Genomic DNA, 23,369 nt, shown 5'->3' with positions numbered 1-23,369 from the left:
CAGAAGACACCCAAACTCCACAAATACTGGCATTGCTTTGTATAGAATAGAATAATAGATGAAAAGCCGTAAATTTTTGCTCCGTTTTGCTGAATGTGCCTCTTGCACCAGCTATTGAGCACTGGGAGCCTGAATTGTTTGCAAGACTTTCTTCCTTCTGAAGACTTTCTCCCCTTCCCCCCTCCCCCAGGGCCTTGTTTCAGAGGCCGTAAAATATGGGAAGTATCTACTCAGAATATTTTTGGGGGACTACTAGGGAATTGAGTTTTTTCCCCTATGAAAGATCAAGTCCTAAGAGTTGGTTTCTAGGAACAGAACTTATGTGTGAGACAGCTAGATTTCATGCTGTATGCACCCTGTGAATGGGACTGTACAGAAATAGGGATGCCTAACCACTGTTTAAAGCTTCCTGTTACCATCCAAAACCAGACTTCTACTCCTTCTTTTCTCTGTTACTCCTTTGAGAAATTAATTGGAGTTCGATGGAGGCCTTTGACATCTTTCAGATGTCTGTGTCCTTATATTAAGTCACAGTAATGAAGAGGACTTGCAATTTTGTATGATTCTGAAGTGCATTTTCTTTAAAGTATCCCACTGAGGGACTATTTTGTACTTATGATGGGCCTCCAGACATTATTGTGTGTGAATTGCTAGAGCTTGGATCAAAATGCCAGATGAAACCACCAATTTGTTTTCCACAGAAATAGACTGTTGTTCTGCATCCCATTCGGGTTTCCTTCCCCTCAGCATTTACATGAAGCACCTGGATATCCGGAAAATAATGATGGCATTGCACAAAATTATCAAAGAACTTCTTTTAGAGCTCCTCCCTTATTGATAAGGAGTAGATGCCAAGCACATGCAAACAATAAACAAGCTCATATTTTTGTATAAGTGAAAAAAATCTGCAAACTGATAGACATTGGGGGTGGGGAGGACTTAGTTTAATCAGGTTTTTAGCACTAGGTAAATTCATAAGCTTTTTGCCTCTCTTTCTTCTATTGTACATTGCTAGGCAAATTTGTCTGCAGCAGTGGTATTCCTAATTTAGTCCCAAATGACCTCTGTGGCCATGATTGGCAGGTTGCCGTCAAGGTAGGACTTGTGTCTGGATGGTGGGAAGAAGCAGAACAAATGCCAGTGGACAGCTCTCTGTCCCTTGGGGAAGTGGGTTAAAAAGGTGAAAGAAACGCAATTACAGGAGGTTTTCCAGCACAGAAAGTTAATTAGCTACTTAAATAGCGTTTAGTACTGCTCACTCTCTGAGGGGGGGTGGAATGGAAACACAGCGAAGATTAGTGAGGGATGGTTCCAGGAGTCAATGCTTACCCATTCAGCATGTTGGGTTCTAATGTTTCCATAAGCCCACCCTTCAAAAAAGTTGCTAGGTACGCCTACTTAGTAAGCATATGTATGGGGGGGGGGATTGGGTTCTGTTCACATGCTCAGAATAGAATAGAGATCTGTGGTCTTATTTTTACTTAAGTAAGTCTGCACTAATATCTACATCACTTATGCACTTGTTTTCCTTTACTCAGCTATCTTCTAATCTAAATATATATTTATTTCTTTAGAATCATAGCGTTTGAAGGGATCTCCAGGATCATCTAGTCCAATCCGCTGCAGAATGCAGGGAGTCCACAACTACCTGCCTGCCACAGGACCCCAACTCCATGCCCAGATGATTCCCCCTCACCCCCCCCCCCCCAAATCCATGGCCAGTCTGGCCAAGTGGAAATTTGCCCCCTGACCCCAAAGTGGCAATAGGCATTTCCCTGGGCATGCAAGAAAAGGCCACTGACACAATTCCTTCCACCCACTACTTCCAATCTGCCGAAGTTCACAGAATCAGCATTTCTGTGAGGTGGCTATCTAGCCTCTGCTTAAAAACTTCCAAAGAAGGGGAACCCACCACCTCCCGAGGAAGCCTGTTCCAGTGAGGAATTGCTCTGTCAGGAACTTCTTCCAGATGTTTAGCTGAAAATTCTTTTGAATTATCTTCATCCCATTGGTTCTGCTCTGACCCTCTGGGGCAACATAAAACAGCTCCACTCCATCCTCTATGTGGTAGCCCTTTAAGTACTTGAAGATTACTATCATATCACCTCGTAGTCTTCCCTTTTCCAGGCTAAGCTCACCAAGCTCTGTCAGCCTTTCCTCATATGTCTTGGTCACCAAACCCCTCACCATTTTCATTGCCCTCCTCTGGATGCGCTCCAGTTTGTCGACATCCTTCTTCAGTTGCAGTGCCCAAAGCTAAAGACAGTATTCTAAGTGAGGTTTAACCAGATCAGAGTAAAGTGGTACTATATCACCTTGTGCGATCTGGACACTGCACCTCTTTTGATACAGCCCCAAATCCCATTTGCCTTTTTGGCCATCGAATCACATTGCTGACTCATGTTCAGTGTATGGTCTGCTAAGACCCCTAGATCCTTTTTGCACATACTACTGCCAAGACAGATATCCCCCATCCTATAATGATCCATTTAGTTTTTCCTATTTAAATACAGAAATTTATCAGTATTGAAATTCATTTTAGCCCAGTTTTCCAGCTTGTCAATATCCTCCTGTATGCTGAGCCTTTCTGCTGCATTGTCTACCCCTGCCGGTTTAGTATCATCTGCAAATGTAACGAGCATCCCATCTACTCTTTCATCTATATATCATTTATAAATACGTTGAGCAACACAGGGCCCAGGACAGATCCCTGAGGCACTCCAACTGTCGCTCCCCTCCAAGAGGATGATAAACCATTAACAAGCACCCTTGGGGTGTGATTTGTCAACCACTTCTCGATCCACCTAACAGTAATAGGATCCATACCACATTTTACCAATGTCATCAAGAATATCATGTGGAACCTTATAAAACGTTTTCCTGAAATTGAGGTAAACTATATCCACAGCATTCCCCTGATCTAGCAAGGTAGTAACTTTCTCAGGAAAAGAGATAAGGTTAGTCTGACATGACTTGTTCTTGAGAAAGCCATGCTGACTCTTAGTAATGACAGCCATTTATATTCCTCCCTTCCCTCCAATGGGTGTAAAAGGCTTAAGAAAGGGACTTTTGTGCTGCTGATGTAGCTCTGTAAAACAGCATGGACACTGATGGTGCTCTCTTGTTTTAGTATCGCAGACTTTGCCCAAAGAGCTTCTAATGGCACGTGTGTTCTCTTCTGTGAATGAGCAGGGATTTGAACCTGAGTCCTCCTGAGTCCTAATTTGACATTCCCAAGAGAAGAGGAGCCCATGGAATTTAATTAGTGTTTCCACTGGAGTAATTCCACCATGGGTTCATGTGATTTGGTGTGTAGCATTTACCCCTAACATTTTAAATTACAGTATTTGCTGGCATATGACTACTTTCCCCCCCTGAAAAACATGCCTCCAAGTGGGGGGTTGTCCTATATGCCGGGTGCACTTCAGTTGGGATAAACATAGGTGCCCATAGTACTGTAATGTAATATAACAAATTCTTATTTTTTGAGTGGAAATGTTGGGGGGTCGTCTTATACACCCAGTCGTCTTATACGCCGGCAAATACGGTAGTTATTTGACAGTTTCCTTCCACGTTTCAGTGTCTGTGCAAGTATTTGGCCTTACATTGCTGATTTTTTATTTACTTGCTTTATCTTATGCCTTTCTTATAGGGACTCAGGACAGATTACAGACTTCCAAAGCAATGCAGTAAAGACCAATAAAATACATACAAAAATGCAGAAACACAGAATTGCAGAGTTTGATTATTAATGAAATAAAACCAGTATAAGACATTTAAGAAGATAGGCAATACAAGATAAAAGTATAATACATCCACATATTGGTTTAATGGGGAGAGAAGTAAAAATGCATCTTCACCCCTGGGGGCCCTACATCAGACATACAGGTTTGCAGGCCTCCAGGAGCTCATTTTTGCTTTGCCTTTCAGGAAGCCAGCTGATATGAAATGTGGCAGCCAGGTTATAGACTGGTTTGTGTGTGTGTGTGTGTGTGTCTGAGAGAGGGAGGGGGGGGGACACCAAGGAGCCCAGAGGAGGCATGTGTTCCACATAACCTTGTGAGAATCAGGCTGTCACTAATTTTTGTATTTAATCAATTAATTTCTGTACCACCCTCCCATCAAACCAGCTCAGGGCGGTGTGCATCATTTAACCATATAAAACACAATCAAACATGATTAGAACAATTTTAAAATAAAAACGATAAAACAAACAGGTAGACAGCATCAAGATTTTAAAACATCAACGTATAGAGGGATTGAATAACAACAAACCCAGTATGAGATCATCATTTGATCACGTGGAGCTAGTACAGTCGGGGGGGGGGGGGTGTTTTCAGTTGGGGAGACCTGGTGGAAGGCATTTTTTCACTATAATTCTTTATCCTGACCCCCACGTGGTGGAATGAGCTCCCAGAAGAGATCAGGGCTCTGACAGAGCGAGCATAGTTCTGCAGGGCCTGCAAAATGGAGCTCTTCTGCCAGGCATTTGGTTGAGGTCAACAGAACCAACACCATCTACTGGGCCCCCCAGAACCCCTGCCTTGACCTGAATCCTCAACCGAACAACCTTTGGGGTTATAGTTACACGTTTAACATTACTACCGCCAGTTATGGAATGTTAGGAAACCATTGTTACATGTTATTGCTGTTGCCTATTTGACGCTTATTTGACTACTGAATCACACTGTACTTACTCTTATGGTCTTCTGTGTTCTGTGTAAACTAATAGGTGTATATTAATAGGTGGCTTCATCACTAGATGTTATAACATCACTATATAATTATTATATTGTATAATATATAGATCTTAATATAAGTGGCTTCAAGCATCATGGACAGAGAATCGGCTAGCAGACAACCATAATACAACCTTCTTTGTCTCACTGGGCTTTACCTGTAAGCAATAGATACGGGAATGCATGATGGCGCTCTTTGTGATGTCTTTTTTTTCCTTACTGCTTTGCGCTTCCTGCACTTTGTATGATGAAGAGCCGCTAAAAATGTAAGGGGAGCAGCTAGTCTAAGTAAACTCTTATGTACAAATACTATTTTTGTAAAAGTCAACTTTTGGTGAATTGTCATGTGGTTTTGAAGTTCAAAACATGTCAGAGAATGCTCTGTTCCCTCCCCCATGCTGTTTCCTGCCTTTTCCAGCATGGTAAAGAAGTGGCAGTGTGCCCTTCTTCTCTCCGCTGCCCCAGAGAGAGGTTCCTTGTTAGAAGTTCTGTCATTCTGTAGCAGCATCAAACTGCCAACATTTCTATCTCAGATTTACCTCTATAGAGCCTTGCATCCCAAAAGTGGCACAAAATCTCTTGTTGAAAAATGTGGGTCTTGGAAGACAAGAATCACCCCCACAGGTGACCATGAAACATGCCTGTCTTCAGTAGAGAGCATTGTGTCTTTAGCTGCTCTTTTTGTTGCTAAATATTTACCCAAAGCAAAGCATAATAGAGCTTCTCCGTTGAAAATAATGTTCTCAGACAAGGCTTTGCCTGAGACGGCTCAAGTAAAAGATCCAAGAACAGTGCTGATGTCCAATGGTTACAGATAGATCTGATCATCCTTATTTCTGATGGTTCCAAGACCCCGAACCAGCTTATGACAGCCTGCTTCAGCCTGCAGACCCTATTCCATCCTGCTCATTCCAAAGGTTTCCCAACTCTTGGAGAATCTCTCTTACTCTCAATTGAGCAAGAGATTCTAAAATAAAGTGGATAGAGATGAAAATCCTCTGTTCTTCTTGCAAAGACATGCCCTATCAGATGTTAAAATATAGGACAAACTCCTTTTCTTAAGAAGTTACAACTTCCTATAGAGTTCTCATCATCTCAAAGCTTGTTGAAGCAAACACATATTCAAGGGCAACCCGTCCAGACCTGAGGTTGGAGGTCTGACTCCTCTTATAGACCCAGTTCAAAAGAGACCATCTCCCTTGTTCCTCTGAGATTTATCACCTTTGCTTTCCCCACCCACTGATGAGGTCAGGCTAGGTCAAAGAAGCATATCCTGGAGAGGCTCAGGAACTTACTTCCTGGAGTTCTGTCTAGCAGTTCTAACTTCCAAAGCTCTGATTCCTACTTGGAGGAAGGGGGGGAGAACTTAACTCCCCTATTGGCTATAGTCCAGGGGTAGTCAACCTTTGGCCCTCCAGTTGTCCATGGACTACAATTCCCATGAACCCCTGCCAGCAAACACTGGCAGGGGCTCATGGGAATTGTAGTCCATGGACATCTGGAGGACCACAGGTTGACTACCCCTGGACCATAGTCAGTTCACTTAGCATTTATAAGTAGGTACATCTGATGATCAATCAGTCTGACTCCCTCCTTCCTTCCAGAGGTAAGAAAACCTGCTAAAATGCTAATTCTAACCACACAGAAAAAATGTCTTTCTTTACACCTTACCCAACTCTGGATTAACTTTACCTTATCTGTCATTAGTGGGATGTTCCCTTTGCCCAGTCTGCATCTCAAGAAGATCACCCCTGGCCTTCCAAATAGACATTTTTCCAGCTTGATGCAGAGACTTGCTCTCAGGGGCCCTTAACACCCGTGCTAAATGCTCTAAGTGCAAAAGCAGGGATTGTAGAAAGGTATGATGCAGTCCCTGTAAGTCACTATCTATTCTGACCTGCCACTCCAGAAGTCATTTGCCAGCTTCAGAAAGGATGCACCTGTGTTCCTAAATTCAAAATGCCACACAGTAACTTCATGTGAACTATCAGGGGTTGTGAAGGCAGATTTAACTCTGGCTTCTTCCTCCAATTCCAGTCACAAACAGCTCTTGCCATCTGCTTTGAAATGGGGTCACTAGGTCAGCCAACACTAGGGTTCCAGAGGAGCCTATGTCAGCATATGCCCAAACATCTTGGTCTCTCAGTAGCACTGGTTCCCTGTAGTGTTGCCAGGCTTCTGTTGGCTCCAAGGTGACAAAGAGGAACTCACAGTCAACTACAGCCATTGTTCCTCTCTCACCTTCTGAGTAGCTGGTGTTTTGGAGTGAGTTTGGAGATACCTGCTTGTAACTGAAGACAATAAGAGAAACACAGGATGGTCTCAGATAACTCAAACCAAGAAGAAAAGACCTATCCTTATAGCATTAAACAATTAAATAACAATAAAGAATGTTTTTAAACAATGTCTTTTCTTCAGGGAAATAATTGGGACCTTGTCTTTTTGGACTAGGATCTCCATACTATTATGAGCCGTTGGCCAATTTATATTACTACTTTTGAGGTAAATTCACTGCATTTAAGATACGCAATATGTTGAATGTTTATATTACAATATTATAGTTTATTGGATGGTATTTATGTTTATAGGTTGTGGAAGAAACACTGTTTCAGATTTATTGCATTTAAAAGAATGAGAGGTATGATATAAGTATGAATGAATTAGTTTATCTTACTTCTAACAAAAATTAAAATGATATATTAATTGTGATTGTTTACAATTTAGGGCTTGCCACTGAGGAAAAGATAATAAAAAATGGATTTTATCTGGAAAACCATTCTGGCTGATGTCCTTGAATGAAATTAAAAGTAAACTCAAGAAAGGACATTGCTTAAAAACATTCTTTATTATTGTTTAATGCTATAAGGATAGGTCTTCTTCTTGGTTTGTAACTGGAGACAGGCAGCCTGCAAGTGGTCTGTCCTTCCATGGTTAAAGCATTTTGGAACCTGGGCCTGGTTCCAATTAATGGAATCTGTGGGTTCTTAACCTCTGCCTGAGTGGAACCCCCCTCCCTTTTGGGTTGAGAATCTACTTTTCCACCCCACTGGAATCCTTTCCCTTTTCTTCCCAACTGGGAACTCCTCTATCCCAACCCCTCCCTGTTCAGCCCCAGCTTTTCCTCAAGTTCTGATACCTCAGTGGCATCTTTAGGTTCTTTATTCTCTACTAGACATTTTAGCTCCTTGGGGAGTTTGGAATACAATTGATCTCGCACCATTGACTGGAATAAAGCCTCAAAATCCCTTGCTTTTGTTTCTTCCACCTATTTCTCCCTATCTCACTCATTTTCATGACATACTCCAAATAGGTTTTGTATTGCTGTGGGGATAAACCCTGAAACTGCCTCCGAAAGTGATCAGACCCAGTCTGATCCTCTTAAAAACTATTGCTTTGAAATCTTTAAAAGTTACTCCCCCCCCTTCCTCTAGGCATGCTGTGTTAGGCAGCAGTTAGCTCCCCCATGGGAATGCTACACATGTAGGAAATGTAGTCTGCCTCTGCAATCCCCCACTGCACAGCAGCTTCCTCAGAATTTGAAAGATATGCTGAGGGGTCTTCCCCTGTATGGAACAAAATATTTCAGCATAACTTTTATATTCTTGCTTTGCGCAATCTGTAGTGGGCACATTATCTTGAGGTTGTTCTTTTGCTGTTCTTCCTGTGCCTTCCACTGCTCTGCTTGTATCTTCTCTCTTCTCTCCTGCAGCCTTTTCTCCCTCTCAAGTTCTTGCCTGTGGGCATCTCTTTCTGTGCCTGCAACCACAATGTTTCCATCTCCCTGAGGCGGACCTCATCCTGCTGGCTTGGGTGTTTAGCAGCTGCCACCCCTCCTGACTTGCCATAGTTCATCAACAGTCTTGCTCTCATGATCTATATGCTGCTTCTGGAATTCTTTCTCCAGCTCTTGCTTGTCAGCTTAAGTATTCCCTGTTGGTCTGCAAACTCCATTTTAACAAGTCTAATCTTATCCTACTTCCATTGACCCATTGCTCTGTATGTGTGTGTACGCGTGCATGCGTCAAATGCACATCCCTGCCCAATTAAGTTCTCTGTCTTCTCCCTATTTGTCTGCCAAGTGTGGCAGAAAAAGCCCACTTCAACCTGCAGACCCTGTCCTACCCTGCCCATTCCAAGGTGTTCCCAACACCGGGGGAGGCCTCTCTCTCCCCCTCTCTCTGTCACTGCCACCACTGTCCTTTAAGCAAAATTGCCTGCTGAAAGGGCCAAAACTCCCTGCTTCCCTTGTCGAGCCAGTGCCTCTGTCTCTCCCACTGCCCAGCAATTGGCTACCATGGGGACAATTTTCTTTGGTGTGAGTCCCTGGAGGAACATGCCAGTTGCCAGCCTCTCTCCCTTCCTATGTCTCCTCTTTTCCAATAGCGTTTCTAAGATGGTGGAAGTCTATGTGGTACAGAAAACAACTAACTGGATCAAAAGTTATAAAGTATTTAAGAGAAAACATTTAGAAGCATTCTTTTAGCACAGCACCAGTTTGAGCAAGAGATTCCAAAAGAAATTGAGTAAAAATGCAAATTCTGTCTTCCTCTTGCTAAACAAATGTTAAAATATTGGACAAACTTCTTAAGAAAATACATTGTTCTTTAGAATTTTCATTACATTAAAGTTTGCTGCAGCTCTCCAGGTGAAAACATTGCCATGGACAACCCCCCCTCCCCAGGCCTTGGAGGTCTGATTCCTCTGATGGATCCAGTGAAAAAAAGACCATCTTCCTTGTTCCCCTGAGATTTATTGCCTCTCTTTTTCCCACCCACTGACCAGATCAGGCTAGGTCAAAGAAGCATATATTTAAAACCTCCAAATCTCTGATTCCTGCTTGGAGGAAGGAGGGAGGGCTTGATTCCCCCATTGACTCTAGCTAGATCAGCATCTGTATGCAGGTACATTTGGGGATCAATTGGTCAGACTCTCCCCCCTTCCTTCCAGAGCAGGCTTTCTGAACCAGGATTTCATGAAACCCTGGGATTTCTTGACAGCCCTGGAAGGGTTTCCTGAATGAGTGGGAGTTAATTAATTTTTATATATGTATTTTAAATTTGTTAAACATGTGTCAACTGATATGACTATATGGTCATGTTGACACCCCCTACCCAAATGGCCAATGATGGGCCGGAAGAGGAGGGGCTCTGGGTAGGCATGTACATAGCTATATTTCCCAGTCATATTCTGCACAATCCTTCCTCTTCTGGGGTTTCTCAAGGTCTGAATAATGTTTCAGGGGTTTCTCAATGGTAAAAAAGTTGAGAAAGGTTCCAGATGAAAGAAAAAACCCTTGCTAAAATGCTATTTCCAACCACACACAAAAATGTAATTCTTTACACAGCTCATCTCAACCTTTTCAAAAAAACACAGGAAAAGCCTTGGGCTGGGTGACCTTGGGCTCGCCACATCACTGATAAAGGTGTTCTGACCAAGCAGTGATATCAGGGCTCTCCCAGACTCACCCACCTCACAGGGTGTCCCAAGATCAAAGCTTCTTGGAGCCTGCACTGAAGAAGACTCAGCAGAAGTACAAGTACCTAGAGAAGCCTCCCAAATCAAATGCCTTTGACTCCTACCTGCTTCTGCCCTAAGGACTCAGCTTCTCACAAGTCAACTTTGAAGCTAGTCAAAGACGCAGTCCTCATTCTGAGAATGCCCTCACAATCAGGCTGCTCACTATACTCATCCCATTCCATTTCTGCCATCCCTTGTTGTGAATTAAATATCACAATCCATTGTTTGAATTCATCACATCAATCAGTGGATTTTTTCCCTTCACATTCGTCATACCAAGTGCTACAGAGTGATTACAGTGACTGTGGCTGGGATCCATTTGAGAGCCATATGTTCCCTTGGTTTCAAACAAGCAGAAGCAGGCTGTTAACCAGTAAGTGATCCAGAAATTCTTCCAAATCCACATAAAGAAGCCCACCCCTTTGGAGAATTGGCCTTCAGTCATGATGAACCTTCAGTCATTCAGTGATACGATGCAAGAATTGTCACTATACTCTCTGAGTAAGGATATCTGGGGAACTTGAGCCCAGTCATCTTTCCCATGAAGTTTGATCTACTGAACATCATTACTGGACTTGGTTATACCCAACATTGGTGTCATCTTCTGCTGGGTGTATTAAAATCAATATAGAACCATGCAGGGAGTTCAGGCATTCATATTCTGGCTTCTCACAGTCAACTCCCTGTTTATTGACCACCTTCAGGGCAAGACTAAGGGCAGTTGTCATTCAGCCCTGAGGACTGAAAACTGAACAGGGTAAGCAGAAAGATTACACATTTTCTGTCTTGGGATTCCAGGTTGCCAATTATCAGTGTATAATTGCATGCTATATGTTCTTTTTATGTGATGACATTGTACTCTACTTGTAAATGTTACCAGATGATGAGTGCAAACTGTAGAACTTATGGCCCCTGAGGTATCAAAGCTGTCTAAATGCCATATACCCTTGACGAAACACTCAGCTGACTGTATCGCTCGCAGCCATGACTCTTGCACTACATCTCCACTCCTGGCTGAGATCAACTAAGGCAGGAAATGCATGCCGCAATTGAAGAGCTGTCTTTTGAGGGCTCAGATATGTTTAGTGCTGCCTTTCTCGACTGTTTTACTATTGAGAGATCCCTGAAATATTCTATAGGCTTTGAGAAACCCTAGAACTAGCATGATTGTGCAAAATATGGTTGGGAAGCCTAGCAGTGTACAAACCCACCCAGGGTCCCTCCCCTTCCCACCCCCTCCAGGACCATCACTGGCCATTGGGGGGGCGGCGCAGGTCGACATGACCATATATGGTCATATCACCGATAAATTCTTAACAAATTTAAAAATATATTGAAAATTAATTAATTCCCACCCATTCAGGAAACCCTTTCAAGACTGTCAGGAAACCCCAGGGTTTCATGAAACTTTGTTTGAGAAAGCCTGCTTTAGTGCCAGAATGATGGTACTTAAAAATGAGGAAGGATGCTTATGGCTAAGACCTTGAGAGTGATCCTACCAGTCTGAAGGTCAATTTTGTCTACAAGTCTTACAAGAGACAGAGGCCACCAAGTTCCCCCTTTTTCTTACCTGCCTGCCAACCAATCACCTACCCAACAGAGAAGGTTCCCTACCCCAAGGGGCAAGGCCACACCCCAGTTCTCAAACCCCATCAACCCACTAGGAAAGACTTTTGACACTCAAAGCCCATGCCCAGAATGTCCATAAACTGAGAAACACAGTTCACTGGGCAAGACATCCCCCAAGACCAGTGGGTACTCAATATTATGTCAAAAGGGTATGCCAAAGAGTTCACCTCTCCTCTAATCCACTTACCCTTATCATCCAGTCTTCCCATACCATCTCACCCCCAGAAGTCTTCATGGAGGTGAACATACTCTATAGCAAAAAGAGAGAGAGAAAGCACTCAAGACAGTGCCTTTCTGTGACAGTGATTTTCTGCTCCAGATACTTTATGATCAAAAACAAAGGGGAATAACGAGTCCCATCTCATATTTCTCTTAAAGAAGAAAAGCTGTTTTTTGTACCCCACTTTTTACTACCCAAAGGAATTTCAAAAGGCTTAGAGTTGCTTACCCTTCCTCATTCCACATATACCATGTGAGGTAAATTAAACTGAGAGAGCTCTAAGATAATTGCAGCTGTCCCAAGGTCACCCAGCTGGCGTCATGTGGAGGAGTGAGGAATCAAACCCGGTTCTCCAGATTAGAGGCCCCCCCTTTATCTGCCACACCAAGCTGACGGAAGTTTAAAATGTTACCAGTCTCTGATGTACTTCCTCTGTTATGTTCAGGCATATGGTTTTTAACACTGAATCTGCTAGATCCATACTTCCATGTAAAAATAAGTCCAGAACACCAGAAATATATTTGATTCCTATCCAATTTCTACCATTTTTCATATGGAGTCCCCCCCTTCAGGTTAACAACAACAACACTCAGAGTATTTACTAAGGGGATAGCAGTGGTGGCAGCATATCTATGGAGAATGGGGTACAACATTTTTTGTGATTGGCAGTTAGGAGTGTGGACTTCTCATCTGGCGAGCCGGGTTCGATTCTGCGCTTCTCCTCCATGTGCAGCCAGCTGATTGAAATACCAGGGCATTCAGAACAAAATAAAAACAGAGTTTGAATTGGGAGACTTTTAAGAAGAAGGGAGTGTGCATCTGAAAGTATTAGTCACTCTTTTCTTTTCTTTTTGATTTGGAACATCTACTGGCGCGCTCCCTGCAACGGAAATGTAGAAGGACATGACATCCGTTATCCCACCTTAGGGAGTATGCCAGTGGATGGCCAGCAGCAGCTCCAGCACCAGAGCAGTGAGGCCTAGCACTGATATGCGCTTGTTGCTCTGGTACCACCGGTGCTCCCAGTCTTTCAAGGTCGTTCCCACCATCCAAGGAGCAGGAGCAGTCTTGGAAGACTTGAGGGGCTGGCAATGGCAAGCGTGCCTCAGAACTGGTGTTTGCTGGGCTTGTGCTGCCTCTGCTAGGCTTCCAAGGCTGCTCCCGTGCTCCAGAGACTGGGAGAAACCTTGGCAGACTGGCAGGGGTGGTGCCGCCAAACGCACCTCGGTGTGGGCCCCAGCTGCTGAGGCTGCGCCAGCCACTGCACCTAAGAGCCATGCGCGCAAGTCATGGAAGGGAGTGCGGGGCGGAGGGGAGGAGGGAGTGGGCAATTTTTGCTTTGGTGATTTTTTAAAAAAGATTTTTGCTTTAAGATTATGTTTTTGTTAGTGGTAAAATTTGATACAGTGCAAGGGCAGGAGTTGTTTATGACTGAGTTGGGAAGAAAATGGGCAGGCAGGAGATCTCCGTGTTAGACAACCAAAAAGGCTGGGAATGTACGTTGGCATGTGCAGAAGGAGCAAGAGCAAGTCTGGATCTGATTGGCACAAACTGCATTTCCAATTTGCACTTATTTAAGTTTTGATGAAGTAGACTGAGGAGGAGGGGATTTCATCTGCACTGTGTGAGGGTGTGTGGGCCCATACAGTTTCAGGCTGATTTGCTGAACTTGATCTTTCTACCTAGGCTTCTGTTGACAATGTAGCCTCTCGTTCTGGATATCCAGGGAATGTGCATTGGAATGCCAGACTAAAAATAAGGCTGCTCTAGCAGCTTCGAGTGGGTCCAGTTTCAGGGGCCATGTTGTCAGGGAAGGAAAGCAGACTGGTGGGATGTTCTGCACAGGCATGCTGAGTGTGTGATTTCTTCAGCATTCAGTGCCTACATTGTTCAGTAAGCGGATTAGAAAACACTGCATAAAGTGGCTTTTCAGGGGGCTGCTTTTATACCTGCTTTTTGCCTTGTTTTGCAAACCATGATTTCACAGTAGAGCTCATTCAGGCTGTTCAAATGCATTGGCCTTTTCAAGATCCCAGAGGTCACAGTTTCAGATTCACTTATTTCCCAGAACATTGCTGCTAGCCTGCTTTCTTGCCTTGGGGGTGGGGAGCTTCTGTAGTCTGGACTCTGGGGCTTGAATGACGTCTACTGAGCCTGGTTACTCAATGAGCCAAAAACCTTTGTCTGACTTTGTCTAGTAATTTTAGGTTGTGTGGCAATGCTGCTGCTAGCTTTTCCAGTATACAAATGTGCTATTAAATGAGAAAAAAGTTTTTGTATGGAAGCCTATTTAAATTCCCAGGGTTAAAGTCTTGCCTGATAGGAAGCCTGAAGGAAATACTGAAAATAATTGTGCTGCATGACCAGATGTATTTTTAATTTGCATGTATTTAAATTTGAGATCAGCTGGAAAGTGGATGGCTTTGTCAGTATTGTGTGTATGTGTATGATTGTCACACAAAGATTGTCCAGGCTGTGCTGAAAATGGATTTATTCATAGTTTATAAGAGACAAATACAGCCTGGACAATCTTTTTCCTCTCCTCTCTCCTTCAGAATAATCAAAGTTGCTCCATCAGGAGCTTTGGTTGTAATGGGCCAAATACTTTCATTTTCCCCCTGAGTGACAGTGGCCATTGCAAGGGGTCTGGCTTCAGAGCCATTTTCTGCAGCTATTTCAACCCAGACATAGCTGTGAACTATTGGCGTGAACTCATATGATGTAAGTTGTTTCAGATGGTGTCTCTAATAGAGAATGCCTAGCGGGATAAAAACCTAAATGTATGCTCATATGCCTGTGGTGATGATCCTCCTTCGATTTTAGTTTCCTTTTTCCTTTTTATTTCCTTTTATTTTAGAAGGTAACAATAGAAAAAAAAGAAGACACAGTTGATTAGTACAACCCCTCAGCCGATAAAAGTTCCTTGGTCAAAGAATATAGGTGGCATTGACATACAGGATTTCAACAGATACTGTATAAATAAAAGTGGGTTGTTGTTTTTTTTTGAAGCAATTCGAGCACATTAAAAATTCCTCTGGGGAATCTCTGTGAATTAGATGGGTACGTTTCTCCATTGTTTCAAATTCTTCCATTTCTATCAACCAAAGTTCAATTCCTGATAACTCTGGTGGTTTCTATCGCTGTGCCACAATGAGTCTCGCTGCCACCATCACATGAAAAAAGAATTCAGTTAGATGCTTAGGGGAGAAAGGACAGCACCATACATTTAGCATGCAAAGGAAACTTAACATTTATTATTGTTTACATAAGACCATGTATCTTTTCCCCAAAAACAATCACCACATCCAAAAGAAGGACCCAGTAGCTTCAACACTCACTGTCCATATGAAATTCTACTTATATACCTTTAGGCATGAGATACCATGTATAAAACATCTCATACCAGTTTTCCATAATCATTGACATTTTGTCTGCTTTTTCAAACAACATTTCTTATTTATTATATTTATTATATGCCATCCCTGAAGGCTCAGAGCGGTTTACAGGAATTATACAGATAACTCAATATTTATAATAATAATACTACAGTGGTAACAGTAGACAACATAGTAGAATGGTAGAACAAAGGGGAGAACATTATGTCAACTAACGCATACTGATGGCCCTGTGGGTTGGATGGATCGGCAGTGGTAACCATAGGAGGGAGCCTTGGGGGCCAGTGGGAAGTGAGTGGTTCAAGTCAGCCTCAACCAAATGCCTGGCAGAGGAGCTCCCTTTTGCAGGCCTTGCAGAACTGTTCAAGTTCTGTTATGACCCTGATCTCCTCTGGGAGCTCATTCCACCAGCTGGGGGCCTGGATGAAAAAAGCTCTGGCCATGGTTGAGGTCAGGCGAGGTTCTTTAGGCCCAAGGATCACCAGGTAGTTGGAGGTAGTAGAGCGTAATGCTCTTTGCAGGGTTGGCAGAGAGGCGATTCCTCAGGTACACTGGGCCCAGACCGTGTATGGCCTTAAAGGTAATGACCTAAACCTTAAGCCTTAAGCGGAATTTGACGGAAGCCAGCACAGCTGCTGGAAGGTAGGCCGAATGTGGGTCCTCTGTGGTGTTGCTGTGAGGACCCTGGCCGCTGCGGTCTGGACCAGTTGTAGTTTCCAGATCAAGGTTACGGGCAGGCCTGCATAAAGCACGTTGCAGAAGTCTAGTCTAGAGGTGACTGTTGTGTGGATCACTGTGGCTAGGGGTTCCAGGGCCAAGTAGGGCACTAGCAGTTTTTACACCACAATTGCTCCCACTCCTCAAACAGTATATCTTCACCAAAGTCTGCTAACCATATATTTTTGACTTGTTCATCTTCCTTGTCCAGCTTTAAAAGACATTTATATATTTGCCTTAACAAGTGGTTTTTTCCTGATTAATATGTAATTCAAACTCTGTAATATCTCTTTAAAGATTTGCCACTAAATTCCGTTTCCTGATACATTCTTGAGCTGATCTCTGTGAGTGAACCAGTCTATTTTGATTCCCTCTTGATTCAAATCGGTTACAATCCTTGAGCAGTCCATTAGGCAGCATAAGGTCTTGATACTTAAGTGGGTCTAATCTTCTCAATTGTATTCTGTCCATGCTGGCTTCCACCAATGAATTTAATGGCGATATTTCAGGGCTAATTCTGTTCTTATACTTCTGCCAAATCTTTTTTTTTAATGTTCTTTTTTAAAGGATGAGAAACTTTTGATACTTTTTCTTTAACAAGATGCCAAAGCAAATTATAAAAGCCTTGCTTTAGTTCAAATCTCTCCAATAGGAGATCTCATCTCAATGGATCAGTAATCCAGTCAGAGTTCCAAGTTAAAGCGGCTGCATGGTAGTATAACTTGAGGTCCGGGAGACCCAGACTGCCTCCTTTTTATCATCCTGCAGGGTTTTTGATGCCGATTCTAGGTCTTTTACAGTTTCATATACATTTATTGAATTCTTTTTGCCAGTCTTGCAAAGTCTTTCTTTAATAACAATTGGGAGTGATTGGAAGTTCAATTTAGATAATATTGTCATCTTGATAGCTGCCATTCTCGCTGACCAAGAAAAGTTTAGCTTAGACCATCTGGAAAGATTTGTCAGAATTGAGGCCCAGACCTCCTTATAACTGTTCTGAATTAGACTTTTCAAATTTTTATAAAGATATATGGCTAGATATTTTATCTTATCCGGCTTAATCTTGCAGTTAGAGTCCGCAGGTTCGCAGTTTTTTGGTCATCTTCCACAAACAGGAAATTTTTCGTTTTCTTTTATATTCATTCTATAACTGGATACTTATCCAAAATTACTAAGAAGATCCATTAGTTTTGGGAATCATCTTGTCAGTTTTGTCAAAGTTAAAACGGCATCATATGCATAGCTTCTCATTTGAAATTCTTGGTCTTTCCTCACTATGTCAGAAATTTCGGGAACAGACCTGATTTTTATTGCTAATACTTAAAGGACGGTATCAAACAAAAGTGATGATAAAGGACATCCTTGCCCGTTTCCTTTATCAATCCCAACTCTCTTCTGCAACCATACCATTAACCAAGATTTTATCTTTTTGTTTGGTATAAATCTGCTGTATCCCTTTAAAAAAATTTGGTCCACAGCTTTCAAAAAATTGTACATTGTCAAATGCTTTCTCTGCATTAAGAGAAACAAAAGCTGAGTCCTGTCCACTGACAGTTGTAGTGTTTTGTGCATTTAATATAAACTGGATATTGTCTTTTATATATCTTTTGGGAATAAAGTGGATTGGTCCCCATGAATCACATCAGAAATACATCTCTTAAGCTTCTCAGCTAAGATTTGTACAAAAATGTTATAGTTCACATTTAATAGCGAGATAGGCCTATACAATTGTGGTACTTCCGGATCTGTGCCTTCTTTATGAATCTAAGTAGGCTTATTCCCAAGATTCAAGAAAGGTTCTGTCTTTCTGGTTGATTATTTCATTTGTAACTTCTTTCACATGGGGTAGTCACAATACACAGGTGTCTGCCCTGCTCCTTCTGTCTCCATTTTTTTTTACTGTTGATAAAATGTGTGCCCACAAGCTTCTTTCACAGTTGCTCCTTAGAAGAAGAAGAGCTGGATTTTTGTATCCTGCTGTTTACTACCCAAATGAGTCTCAATGTAGTTTACAAACACCTTTTCCATTAGTCTCCCCACAATAGACAACCTGAGAGAACTAGGAATGGTCTGCAGTCACCCAGCAGGCCTCGGGTGAGGGAGGTGTTTCCGAGAGCAACACAGAGGAGTCTGTGGGAGTTCTTGTGCTTTCCTTTTGAGGGGGAAAAACTTTCCCCTTCTGCCAAACAGCTGGCTAACAGAAAAGCCCCTTCTGACTTAAAATACTGCTCTAGCCAGCCTCACTGCTGGAGGGAAGAAACAGCCAAGCTATGTGTATTCCTTCAGTGTGACTCTCTGCAGATTTGATGCCTACAGGGTTGTTGTGCAGGTGAAACAGGAGGCAAAAGAACTTCCGCAACAGCACCCAGTTTCATCTGTACAACAACCCTATGCGGTAGGCCTCAAATCTACAGAGTTGCTTGGCTGCCTCTTCCCTCCAACAGCGAGGCCGGCCAGAGCAGCATTTTAAGGGAGACGGGGCTTTTCTGTGGAGTCTCTGTCAGCCAATGGTTAGGAAGAAGGGGAAAGCTCCCCCCCCAAAAAAAAAACACATCCATGTCCACAGACTCCCCTGCATTGCTCTTGGAAACACCTCCCTCGCCTCTGTCACGGGCGGTTAGAGGCTCCTTCACAGCAGGCCTGAAGGGAGGGGGAAGGGACACACTCACCAACCACCTGCCAGCTCTGTGAGGGGGCGTGAGGGCTTCCCGGATAAAGGGGAAAGAAGTCCACCCCCCCCCCCCGGGCCACTTACTGTGTTCCTGTCAGCAGCCAGGGAGCTTGCCAGATTGTCCCTGGCTGGGGGGGGAGGGGGGCTGTGTCGGCTCCCTATTGGTTACAAGTCCAGGGGGGCAGGGCAAGTCCAATCTTTGGACTGTCTCCGCCTACTATCCAACCACCTAGGCCTTAGCTTTTTATATTATACAGAGAAGCTGTTCCAGATTCCTTTAAAGAAGTGATCAGTGACTCACGAAAGCTCATATCCTGCCACAAATTTTGTTAGTCCCGGTGTTTCTCTCAACCCAAGCTATCTCGTAGTTTGGTTGTGAGAATAAACTGGGGAAGTGAGGGCCACACATACAGCTCAGAGCTCCTGGGTAGAGGGATGGGCTGGCAGTTTATTAGGCACAATGAAGTACTTTAATTGTGCGGTTGTGTCCACCTTCAGTTTGAGGAAGGCTGCACCAACTGGCAAGTAAAATTTAACTAAAGGAATCCTGTCTTTTAAAATGTTTATTTGCTATCCACAGCTTCTTCTGTTTCCAGGCAGTTCAGACTACTTATTGGCATGGAAGCCTTTTGCCATAAGCTGAGAGAGTGACTTGCCCAGGGCCACAAAGTGACTTCCAAGTTTCCTACCTCAAAACCTGCCCCTGTGGCTACTCTACCATTCTGGTTCTTGTGTTTAGTCACTTTCAGATGATGATTCCTATGTGCCACTCTCATTTGGTGTAGAGAGCAATGCAAAAGCCACATGATTCACTCAACAAGCTCCAGTTCAAGCCTCGACCCCAATGGCCAGTTCCAGGAGAACAACGGGCAGGTGCAGAACTCCAGATGGGACGAGCAGCAGAAGGTGTTTGCCTTGGAGCAGATCTGTGGGGTTTTCAGAGTGGACCTGGGACAGATGAGGTCTCTTCGCCTGTTTTTCAGGTAAAAACAAACATCTTTAGTAATGTGATTGCCCTCTGTGAGTGATAATACAGGAATGCTAAAATTAGTTACCATTATTTGGTGTTCTATGGGTGGAAATCTGCTTCGGTGGTTCAAAGAGTATCAGCTGTTGTTCTTTGTGGGTGGTCCTGTGTTCCTCAACTTGTTCTGTCTGACAACAGCCTGCAATTCCTTTGTGCATTTGACATTGAACCAAGAATGGCTGTCTTCTTTTGGGAAGAAATTTTACGGAATTTTACGAAGCTGGCAATCCAAGTCAGGCCTGACCCCAATGAATCCTCCCTCAGAGGCCAAAAGAGACCTGCTCCCTCTCCCTGCCTCCTTACTCACAAAAAAATCAGCTTGTGGAATACTATGGTTGCCTAGCAACAGCCACTGTTGGAATCCATTTTTTAAAAGGTACAGGCACTCCTTTTTAATCATTTTTTTAGATTTTTAAAAACTCCCCAATGTATTTTTTAGATTTCACATTTTTATGCAAACCTAGGACCCTTTTCAGGTTTCAGAAATATCTGCCTTGCCCTTTCACAGCTCCAGTCACTAGATATAAGTATCCAAAGTTCTGCCTACTTGCTTTTAGAATATAAGATACACAAATGTAGTAATCTGTGTTTGAAAAGCACGAGATACCACTCCAAAGGCTATTTCACACAATCCACATGCTAAGAAAAATAATATTTGTATTGAAAACCCCCTTGAAGTGGCAATATGCACTATCCCTGCTAGTTAAAGTAAATATCAGCCAACACAGCTAAGTGGCTGTTACCCAACCAACCTGTTAATTATGTTCCTTCTTGGTCTGTGGGAGGAGCTCTTTGGCTTTTTAATTAACTTCTTAATTTGTATATCATAGCTCCTTCAGTTAATTGCTGCTTTGCCTATTATCCTCTTTCCCCTTTGTTTTGATTTCCAGGATCTATATTGTTGAGTGCATACAATTCCCCAGCCCCACCCCCAGTCTGTGATGCTTTTGTTTTCTGTAACATTTACATCCTTTACCAAACTTCAGGGCGAACAAAAAGTTTCTTCCTCACTTTAGAATTGAAGAGAGCTATAAGGCTCTGTGGCTAATGAATCTTGGTAGTCATTGGTAAATTAATATAGGTTGTATGTACGATTCAAGAGTTGTTGCTCTCAAATGTTTATAAGAACCAACCTCAAACTAGTAAGCTTTGGGAAAGTTTTGTGAACTTAGAAATCAAGCAAGTCGAAAAGCGTAACAAAGGAGCTTCTTTGAACATAGAACCTCTGGATCAACATAAATCCATGTGAGACCTTTTTTAGTTGTATGGCACGCAGTGTATGGTAAACAAGCTAAAAATACCAGCAGATGTAGGTAAAAGTCTTCTTTTGGTTGCGTGTGGGTGGGGGTGGAGCACTGTGTGCTCTAATTCTGTGAGCCCCTCGCAAGCACCAAGTGGACCCCGAAACTCATAATCAGAGCAGAGTGTACTCTGGGGGAGGGTTTTTGTTTTAAACAACTGTTTCACTCAGAAGAAAAAGGCAAAGCATGTGTTTAGAATATATTATGCAAATCATCAGATCTTGACTTGCATCATTTGTTTTGATTGCAGCTTAAAGGTTGTTGTTTTTCCAAAGTAACAGAATTTGTCATCAAGGACTAAGATGGCAAAGGGAGGAAAAGAGCTTTGTTCAAAGAGACGGTAGAGTGATTTGTGGAAGGCCCAGGGAGAGATGAGAGAGAACAGGGCTATATGCAAGGCACAGACTTTTTCTTTTCTGTGACTCCAGCAAGGCCAAACTTAGATCAGTTTGATTGATGAACTTGATAAATATTTTACTGCATTGCTTATGAAGAAAGCTGAAAATGTCACAACTCAGCCTTGTATTTTACACGTGTCAAGACAAGCAACTGTGCCTCCTTTGTGGTAGAAACTGTTTTACCCCTAGATATTCTAAACAGTGAATTTTGCTCTTGACTCTGCACTTTCCACCTTCTTTTTGCCTCCAACTTTAGTGATGAGGCATGCACCAGTGGGCAGTTGGTTGTTGCTAGCAGAGAGAGCCAGTATAAGATCTTCCACTTTCACCATGGTGGCCTGGATAAACTGTCAGACGTGTTTCAGCAATGGAAGTATTGCACAGAGACCCATCTCAAACATCAGGTAAGTGGCCAAATCCAAGAGTCCCCATAACAGCCCCCGCCCCAGCCCTATATGTGGTGAGTGTCTTTCTAACACAAGATGGAATAGAACTTAATAAATATTTCACTAGTATACTGCCCCATCCCTGATAGTTCAGCATTGCTAACAACATTTTAAAACAATACATAGCAAGCAGTAAAACAGCAAATCCTTCGTAAAAATTGCCCCCTATTGTTTGTTTCCCTGTGAGGATTGATTGAAGCTTGGAGGGGTTCCTGTTGGTGGATCTTTCGAGTAGGGAAAAAAACATCTCATGATGTTATTGCCTGGCCTCAGCTAAAGTCCTGGAAGAACAGCTCTGTTTTGCAGATCGTCCAGAATTGTTTAAGATCCGGTGGAGCATTCCACCAGACCAGGGACAGGGCTGAAAAAGTCCTGGTCGAGGCCAGTTTTATCTCTTTGGGGCCAGGGACCCTAAGCAGATTTGGACTGCCTGATCTTAACGTCCCTTGGAGGGGAGGTATAGGGGAGGAGACAGCCCCGAAGATCCAGGGGTCCCAGACTGTTTAGGACCTTGAACATAAGAGTCAAAAGCTTGAATCTGATTGAGTCTCCAATCTGGAACCAGTGCAGCTGGGATAACACAGGTGTAATATGTGCTCTCCATGAGGCTGTTGTCAGGAGCTGAGCTGCTGCATTCTGGACCACTTGGAGTTTCTGGAGCAACCTCAAGGGTAGCCCTGCATAAGGCAAATTACGGAAGTCTAATCTGGAGGTGACTAGGTTGGACATCACTAGTTAAGGTGCAAGCTGCCATGCCAGGTGTAGATCGAAGAATGCCCAGCAAACAAACTCTATAACTTGGGCATCCAGGATCACACTCAGACTCTTGACAGAGGTTAAAGGTATTAATTGGACACTGTCAAGCATTGAGAATTGCATCATCTTACCTTCTGCATGTCAACCTAGCCACAGGACTGGCTGGATTTAACTTTAGCCAACTCTGCTTGAGCCAATCCACCAACCGGGTCAAGGTATGTGGGGGAGTTGACAAATGGCTGCCCATCAGCAGAAATTGCTAGGTGTCATCATTTGAGCAATGAGCCTCCTTTCCAAAGATGAAGATCCTCCCCAGCTTCCAAACCTTGGTGTGCTTGCCTTTGCCTCCCTCTCATGAGCTGAGAAGCATTCAGGATTGCATTATAGTCTTGCACAGCTGGGTGGAAACAGAGACAGACAATACGGCCATTTAATCCCAGGGTAGAGTTTAAAGGGGCAGGGCAGCACAAGCAAACAGGGAAGTTGTAGCCGAGCAAGAGTGTCAAATGTGGAATGCTTGACGATGCCGTTGGGTCTTTACTGGCATTTATAA

At 43.2% G+C, this 23,369-nt stretch overlaps 1 protein-coding gene across 5 annotated transcripts in view; it reads left to right on the top strand.

Moving 5' to 3' along the window:
• The window catches only part of TBC1D16 (TBC1 domain family member 16), an 81,362-nt gene that overhangs the window by 48,558 nt on the left and 9,435 nt on the right, over nucleotides 1–23,369 (top strand). For all 5 annotated transcript variants that reach the window (XM_077328186.1, XM_077328189.1, XM_077328185.1 and 2 more), the window contains 2 exons: nucleotides 19,674–19,871; nucleotides 21,871–22,018. In XM_077328186.1, coding sequence (XP_077184301.1) covers nucleotides 19,674–19,871; nucleotides 21,871–22,018 — 346 coding nt within the window. The remainder of the gene's footprint in view (nucleotides 1–19,673; nucleotides 19,872–21,870; nucleotides 22,019–23,369) is intronic.

Source organism: Paroedura picta, chromosome 3, assembly GCF_049243985.1.
Source record: "Paroedura picta isolate Pp20150507F chromosome 3, Ppicta_v3.0, whole genome shotgun sequence".
In the NCBI taxonomy this organism is placed as follows: Eukaryota; Metazoa; Chordata; class Lepidosauria; order Squamata; family Gekkonidae; genus Paroedura; species Paroedura picta.
Note: the sequence above shows the minus strand (reverse complement) of the source record. Positions and strands in the feature narration are given on the sequence as shown.